This window comes from Athene cunicularia (genome assembly GCF_003259725.1).
Source record: "Athene cunicularia isolate RWA chromosome 1 unlocalized genomic scaffold, athCun1 chr1_part2, whole genome shotgun sequence".
NCBI lineage: Eukaryota > Metazoa > Chordata > Aves > Strigiformes > Strigidae > Athene > Athene cunicularia.
Window position 1 is genome coordinate 9,243,710 of NW_020799092.1, and position 9,166 is coordinate 9,252,875.

The 9,166-nt window shown below is 37.7% G+C and overlaps 1 protein-coding gene across 1 annotated transcript in view; it reads right to left on the minus strand.

Annotated features, from left to right (window-relative positions):
* Nucleotides 1–9,166, minus strand: part of PIK3C2G (phosphatidylinositol-4-phosphate 3-kinase catalytic subunit type 2 gamma) — a 216,591-nt gene that overhangs the window by 168,357 nt on the left and 39,068 nt on the right. The window contains 2 exon segments of the mRNA XM_026863441.1: nt 666–708; nt 7,546–7,670. Coding sequence (XP_026719242.1) covers nt 666–708; nt 7,546–7,670 — 168 coding nt within the window.

Sequence of the window (9,166 nt, forward strand, 5' to 3'; positions counted from 1 at the left end):
CAGTGCGGCTGTCCCCTCCAAGAATCCAACGCAGGCATCTGTGACAGAAGAGACTCCTGCACTTCCCTCAGTCTGCGGGGTGCTCTGCAGGCATACTAACAGTACAGGGCATTAGCCAGTGAGTCTAAGCTAATTTTAACTGAGGAACTAAATAAGATTGGGTCTTTGTTTATGTCCATTACTGTTAACTAACCTACTCTTTTTATGACAGTATATAATTTAAGACAACACATTATTTACACAACAAAAGCCAACGCAGATCTAAAGCTTAAGCAGGGAGGAATGAAAGTTATTGAAGCCAAGTATAAAAGACATACACAAAAATATTTTTTTAGGCTTTCATGCTGTTCCTTATTTTCCCTTTTCTCTGCAGAAAAACTTAGGATTAAGGACAACTGCTATGACCACCACTAACTTTAATCAGTTCTTTTACTCTACTAGTCATTCTCCGTATTTGAATCTCCAGATTAGTTTTAGAAAATGCTATGTTTTATTTACATTTTTAAATCACTTAAATTTTAACTTGCTGTAATTACCTTATAATATGACTAAATATGTAAACATCTACAATATGCCAACAATAACAGTTAACTAATACAAATAGCAAAACATGTGTTTTCTGATGATACATCCTGAATTAACATATTTAAAAAATAACACTTTACCTTTGTCTGGTGTTTCCACAATTTCCACACTTTGAAGTGAATTCTATAAAGACAAAACCCGAGGGAAAAAGTAATCAGATATTTCAGAAAAGAACAGATAGCAGTTATAGTGGTTTTAGGAGTAGTACTCATGAAAAATAAGGTGAGAAAGGGGAAGGATGTATCCTAATGTTATGATGACAGAAGACATGACTGGAATTCAGAGTACCAGAATTTACTTTCTCCAGCTCTTCCATCTGCTTACTGTACCATCTCTGACAAGTCACTCAGGATCTGATTTTCAGTAGTATTTAGGCGTGTCAGTATACAAAGAAGCACTTATCCACATTTGAGGTGCATCCATGTTTTCAGTCTCTGAATTGGTATAACAGAGATAAGAATACCCTCTCCATCCCTTTTACATGCCTGATATATTCAGATGTGAATCCCACAACCACACTGAGCAGGCAGAGCCCCAGCATCCTTTCAAAGCTGAGGAGCACCAACCGCCACTTGAGTGGCCTACATTTCACCTCCATTTCTGTGCCAAATCAGCAAAAATAGCTGTGCTCTCTTCAAAAGCCTTTAAGCAGGCAGCTAACCAGAGAGCCAACAGGAACTATTAGGCGTGGGCATTTAGGAGGTGTTTATACCCTTGATGCCTAAACACAACTCTTGATGCCTAACAAATTCAGTATCTGGATTCCCACCTCTCATATTCCACTGTGGTCAGCCAGAAGTGCTGAGTGCATATGACTGCTGAAAGGTCAGGCCAGTTATTTAGACTGAACCGATCAGCTTCCAGATTAATTAAACTTTTTTTTTTTTTTTTTTTTTTTTTTAAAAAAAAAAAAAAAAGTTCCTCTATTAAATCCCCGAGTACAATAACTGCCATCAATCGGACCTTGCTCCAGGCTTCTCAGACACTGGGCAAAATTAAATACTGCTACACTGCCTGTGCCTCCCCATCCACACAGGAAAAGCTGTCATGGCAGGGAGCTCAGTGCATCTCCTGACAGGACAGGCTGCACCCACTGCCCCAGGGCCATGGGTGGGACGTGGCCTCGGCTTAAAGGCAAGCACAAGAGACCAGCTTCCCCTGCCACTGCTCAGTCTGCCCTGTCTTTGCCCAGCTCCAACAGCAGACTCACATGTGCCAAGGTGACATAGAAATAAGTTACTGAGGTGCAAATCTTGACCAGAAAGACGAGCAAGTTAGTTCTGTTTCAGCCCATGGCTTGCACTCTTTGAACTCATGTCCCTGAAAGGTTTACTATCCTTTACAGTCATTAATCTTTTTGCAGCAGATTGAGGATCTTTCACACTAGTGCTATGTATTCAGCAAGATGCTTCTTAAATACTACAATGCTTGAAGAGGTGACATAAATGCAATGCTGGATGTACATTCTTCCTCCAGTACTCAGCTTGGAGCTGCCAGCATTTCTCTGGTAAATATGAAGAGAAGGCAAATACTTACTTTATGGGAGAAGGAAAGCAACCTCCAGGCTGAGAAATATGTTTTCACAATCTTTATAACGCAGTGAGACAAATAGGAACAGAGACCTTTGTTCAAGTCTCTCAATTTTTTGAAAGTAAATGGATTTTTAGAACAGCACTTATAATTTTAACATAGTGTAGCCCATTTAATATATAGTGCCTGTTCTGGCAGGATTTGGTCTCCAAGGACTTCCTGTGAGCTGCTGTAAAAAGGGGAAAAAAACCCAACACAACAACAAAGAGAGAGAGATGAAAAACATTAATTGTGCAGCAGGCCCAGAGTTTCCCCTGAACGGATTTTAAAATCCCAGAGTTAGGTTGGTTAAAAAATGAATGAATCACATTTATGAAAAGATGCAATCAGTTAAGAAGAAACTATCACTGGTGCCAGTTGCTTCCATAATCTCTTAATCACGTACAGGAATGCACAGTACTGGCAGTGAGGAGGCAGTAATGAGTTAATAAATACAGTTTAATTAAACACAGAAGACTGGAAGTAAATTTCTTTGGGTTTTTTTTTTTTTTGTTTTGTTTTGTTTTGTTTTTTTTTGTTGTTGTTTGTTTGTTTTGTTTGGGTTTTTTTCTCCCCCCATAAAACCAGAATTAGACAGAACATTCAGATTTTTTTAAAGTATGCAAACACACATGTACAGATATGTATACACAAACATATACTAGCATCCCATGTAACTGAGAATGGAAGGAGTAAGCAGCAGTTTGCCTGAGGCATTATGTGCACATGGAGCTTGCTAAGTGGGTTTTTTAAAAGGTATTTCACACAAAACCACGGGAGAAATTACACTAAAACAATCAGGATATCATGGTGAAAAAACAATTAGAACTTTTCTCCTGGCATTTCTCCCTTACCCAATGTGTAATGCTGCAGCACTTGAGATGTAACAGGTAGCCTCAAAAGTTTCACTTTACTTGTGGTGCAAGTGTGTCTGAAAAAAGCCTCTCTTCTACCTAACAAAAAGTCTTGGGGGTACTATGTTGATTAATATAATAGAAATAATTCAAGCAGACTGACAAAATACACTAATACTGCAGGATTTAATCATTTTGTCAATACCCAGAATTCACAGAAAATGCCTCTATACTTCAGTATGAGTTTAACTCAAGAAAGGTTTGGAGGAGTTGGTACTTCATCAGACATCCAACTGAGTACTAATTTTGTCTACATATGTTACAGACAGGAGAGCTAGTCCATTGTCTTCATATAAATATTGATAAATATAGATAAAAATCTGATTTGTTATATAGTATTCTATACATGAGGTAGTTCCATATAGTGTATAATCCCTATTTTCAATCCCAAACACAAATACAGGCTGGGTGATGAGTGGATTGAGAGCAGCCCTGGGGAGGAGGACTTGGGGGTATTAGTGGATGAAAAACTCACTATGAGCCAACAATGTGCGTCACAGTCCAGAAAGCCAACTGTATCCTGGGCTGCATCAAGAGAAGTGAGGCCAGCAGGTTGAGGGAAGTGATTGCCCCCCTCTACCCCATTTGCATCAGACCCCATCTGCAGTGCTGTGTCCAGCTCTGGGGCTCCCAACATAAGACAGACTTGGACCATCAAGTGGGTCCAGAAGAGGCCACAAAGATGATCAGGAGGCTGGAGCACCTCCCCTGTGAGGACAGGCTGAGAGAGTTGGGGAAGAGAAGGCTCTGGGGAGACCTGAAAGCAGCCTTCCAGTACTTAAAGGGGGCTACAGGAAAGATGGGGAGGGACTCTTATCAGGGAGTGTAGGGATAGGAGGAGGGGTAATGGTGTTAAAAATGAAAGAGGGTAGATTTAGATTAGCTATGAGGAGAAATTCTTCACTATGAGGGTGGTGAGGCCCTTGCACAGGTTTCTGAGAAGTTGTGTGTTCCACCTCCCTGGAAATGTTCAAGGCCAGGCTGGTCTGGGGTTTTGAGCAACCTGATCCTATTTGAAAGTGCCCCTGTCCTGGCAGTGGGGGTTGGAACTAGACGATCTTTGAAGTGCCTTCCAAGCCAAACCATTCTATGATTCATAAAATGGAACAGCGTTCAAGTTACAGAACACACAGAAATGTATTTTCCTTCTTTATGACATTTATAGTTCAGTTGCTGCTGAGAAAGATGAAGCTCTTTATAAAATCAAAACTGAACTTTTTCTACATTGCTGAAGTCAAATCGACTGTCTTAGCACTTATTTCTCAAAGGATTAAAAAGCAAGCAGCAGCAATGACATTTGCTGGTGAAAGAACAGTTGACCTTTTTTTTTAAAAAACTTTTTTTTCTTTTACCTCCATTTGTTTGAAGTCAGTTGTTAGTCAGGTCTGCTTCACCAAAGACGGAGTAAGGGGGAGAGGAGTGTCAGTCAAGGTCATAGACAACCTTTACAGGAAGGCTTCAAGGGACAGACAACCAGTTCATAACCAAGCCTGAAAGGGAATGTTAAGCGAACAAAACCTCAAAAACTTAAAAACTAAAAAAGAAGTAACAATCTAGTCAGTTGTCTCCAAGAGAAATGTGGAGCAGCTTCTTATGCGAATACTAGGACTGAAAAATATTTTAAGACTACTGATAAAGTATTCAATCAGGACAGAATCTTTTTAACATTCAGAAGAGAGTTTTCAGGAACAGTATCATTTCACACATTACAGATGAGCAAACACTATAATTATTGTCACCACTTATCATTTTTAGCCTCTGGAGAGTACAGCCAGGACCAGCACTCTATTGCACTGGAGACTGTACATATAGATAAGGAGAGGCATTCCTTGCTCTGAAAAGCTTATAATTTAAATAGGTAAAATAGAAAAAGGAAAGTGTATTTCTCCTTCTGTGCCATGAGGCACATGGAAGTTGATTCAGCAGAATATATGTTTTTGAGAGTGAAAATTAGACACATGCTGGAGAATGAGCAGTGGCAACTGGGAACACTTGGAGCAGGGTTTTTTGTTGTTTGTTTGTTTTTTTTCAGGTTTCTTGTTTGTTTTTACAACAGATAGATCGTCTTGTAATTCAATTATTTACCTAGTAACAATCACTTTATCTCTAAAATAAAAGCAGTATTTGCATGAGAGTGACTCAGAAGACAAACAAAAGTAAAAATGAACATCAACAGACACCTTAGACTTGAAAAGGATAACCTGTGCTCTTTGGTTTTTATTCCATTATCTTATTCTTCATGGCATGACATGTTGGGTTTTCTGATTGCTCAGGACAGGCCACACTAATGGGAACTATATCTATCTCTGCTGGAATTCAGAGAGGTTAGGGCTGAAAACTGATTCAGGGATACTCAGTAAATATAAGTCAGTCATAGGAGGCACTTTACACATTGAGTTCACAGAGCTGACCTGAACACTCAAAGACAAAATACACTAAATATCTCTTAACTCCAAAAGAAATCTTTCAACAAATTAGTCCCAATACATCTCTTCTGCTCTAATTCCTTTCTAAAGGAGAACTTACTCTGTTACTGTTCTCTTTATCTTTTTACTAGACCAAGCTCTTTAAGAAAGATTCCGGGTTGACAAACTACTTCCCAAGGGGTAGATGATGATCTGCCTGATGCCTCTCAGGAAAGCCTGGAGTTTAACTGAAAAGCAGATCATATGACTCCCTTGTTACTTCTTATATCTTTTCTTTACTGTACTTGCCCTTTAATATACAGGAAGAACTTTGCTTAAATTGAGATACTCTTATTTCTGTTTAAATCATCAACATGCCAGATAAAATGTGTGCTGTCACAGACCTATTTATGCTGGAATTTACCTAGAAAAGTGACTTCTAGTAATTGATGCTGGAGTGGACTTAAAAAGATTTAGGATGCTATATAAACAAGATTTACACTGAGTCACAGCCTAGAAGGGAAACAAGAGAAGATGCTTAAGTGAATCAGCTGGCCAGCTCTAAGCAACAACAAAAAAACCCTAGAGTGATGTTATGTTGTTTCTTGCAGCTTGGTCCTTAACAATACCTGCCAGCCTTCAGAGAGACAGCACCCGTATACCTAATTCCAGAAGGCCACATCTGGTTCTGCCCAGGGCCATGCAGCAATGTTTGCTCTGTGATCTCTAGTGTCCTCTGTTCCAGAAATGTAGTGTAGGGATTTACCTACAACCCAGACCTGCAGAGAGCTACACTGATGTTCCAGAGTTTATTTGCTTGGGTCCCATACCTGACCTAAATTGGAAACTATTCCCTCCCTTCCTCACACCCATCTAAGAGGAATGGATGCTAAGAATGCAGAGATTTAAAAAAAAAGAGGGTTTTTGAGCATCACTGGAGCCTCTTCAACTAACATACTTTCTGCTCTTTGGTGAAACTTTTCATCTCTCAGGAAGAATGTAAGATGATGAGTATTTGAGGGTTTGAACCTGTCAAGAGTAAGTGTATATGGATGACAGTATATCATTAGTTTGCTATATATCACTCCTGCAACACAAGAAATGTTATAAAAAAGAATTATATTAGCTTTCCCCAGTCTTATGCTTTGGATCTCAAACTGTGTATCAGGCATAATTAAATTTCACTTATGTAGCTAGACATTTTTCTAATTAACACTCAGTAGTTAACTCAGTTAACACTAGTTATCCCATTGTTTACTTTCCTGTCCTAGGTATTCTTACACGTCACAAGCCATGGGCTAAAAAAAAACGCAAAAAACACAACAATAAAGAGAAAGAATAAAAGTTTTCTGATCAGGTAATAGTATGAAGACAGAATTTCATTAGGGTATGAAAGAATTAGCATGACTTAAGATTACACTAGGCTAAATCCAAGTGATTAATGGCTTGATTTTCAAATTTGCTGAGTAACTGTATTTCCAAGATGCTGACTTCCAAAGAATTTTTGGGTGCTCAGAAGTTCTGTAAATCAGGTCATAGTGGCTTGTCCAAGGTCATGCCACAGCAGCTGATGACAAAACTGAGAACTGATACTGCCCCTCCAAAGTCCCAGTTCACAATTATACAGTAACTCCTGGAAAACCCACTTCAGTGTTTTAAAAGTGAACATTACAGCTAAAAATCAGGACTATATGAGATGCTGGTCCTTTTTTTTTTTTTTTTTTTTTTTTTTTAAATCATTAACATCTATGCTAAATATATGAAAACTGAATACTTTGAAATTGCATGATTTGGTATAAGTGATGTGGCAAAACAGATATGTATTCTTGGTGTAAATAAGAAAGAACAACCAGAGGACTGTATCAGTTACAGTTAAACATAGGACAAGTCCTCTGTTGCTTCACTGTCACACTTTGTCAGCAATCTTCTTTTATAGTGTCTCTATCTAATACTCATCAGGGGAAAATATGCAGTAAGACAACAGAATGGCCTTGATCAATCAGAAAATTAGTGATATCCATTCAAGCTCCAGTTTTAAAGAGAAAAACAGGACATCAACTTGAATCTTTTACCTGTTCTTTCACCAATGGCATTGCATAGAGTTTCTTGACTGCATCAGTAATGTCTCTGGTTTCCACAAAAGAGAGGACACTGCAGATTATTTTAGCTACTTCAATCACATTATCAACTTTATGCTCTTGATACTAAAGAAAAAAAATAAACAAAAAAAACCCCAAACCAGTAGACACATACCATTTATCAGAAACATCTTACCATAAACTTCGGGCCCATGAGTACGTAGAAAATTATATCTGCTTATATAAAATTCAAACACACAATGCATTAAGTCTTGATACGTTGAAATTGGTAGTGACCAATGGTTTCCTAAGGATAGCATAACTTTTGTTGAAGTCCAGTTATCTTCCAAAAATGTGCCTTATTGAAAATTGTAACAAATTTAGTATCTAAGACTGATTTTTGAGGCAAAACATTGGTTTGTCTGAACTTCATGAACATAGAAGCACTGTAAAGAAACTTCTGAAGAAACCTGAACCCAAATGATTCAAACTTTCTGAAGTTTTTATGATACAGTGAATTTATCCCCACTATTTTCTTCTACCCATCTCTGTGAGAGCTGGCAGACAGCCATTTTCCTCCTAAAAATAGCGACTGTGTGGGAGGCTGTATAATCTGACACCTGTAGACAGTACTTCTGAAACTAGCTTTTCTGCAAAATATATATATAGTTCAAATTATTAAATCTTATTGATAATAAATTTAGATCTTTAAATATTACCATATGAAAGAAATATCTAGATGAATAATCTCAGAAATGCTTTGGGGAATATAAGAAAAAAAATTGGATCCCAAAGGAAGGAAAATGCAATTGGTACTCTATGTTCAGGAAAATAAATAAATAAATAAAAAGTCATGGGATTCCAGCAGAGTCTTATTACTTCATTAAACCTTAACATACATTCTCTGAACAAGCAGAAGTTCTCCCTATAAATATTCTTCATGTTTCTGTACTGAAAAACATTCCTTTTAGTGCACTACAGCATGTCTGATAAAATCATTTCTCTAACTCATCCATTTCATGCCTGAAAAAGAGAAGATGAACTTTCTATTTTCAAGCTTAAGGTCTATATGCTGAGAAGGTTACTACCTGTCTTTAATACAAATACATATAAAACCACATTGAGGTTATGGATTCCTCATTACCTGCCTTGTGCAGAACTAAAGCAAGAATGAACTACACAAAATATCCTCAAATATTTGGTGGTCAGAATTCTTTTAAATATAAATTGTTGTGTTTTTTTTAGTAATTAAAGACAGCAACACCTCCTATTAGAGGTTCTGGAGAGAAAAATGTTATGGCTGGCTGATCTCTTGAGAACTTTAGACCCTCTTTTGGTCTGAAGTTGATTCACCCTTCTGCCAATTTCCGAGACGTGTATTTCCTTTCTTTCATATTTCTTTCCTAACACTTAGATTTTTAAATTGAACTTCTGCAGGATTTATTCTATGAACACATACATTGCCAGCAGAAGTAGAAACCTGTAAAAATGGTATGGCTTTGTTACCATATATAACACTGACACAACCAAAGCATTATACATGCTGGTTTACTATGCAGTTGTTGAAGAAATGCATATATATATATATATATATATATATATATATGAACCTCTC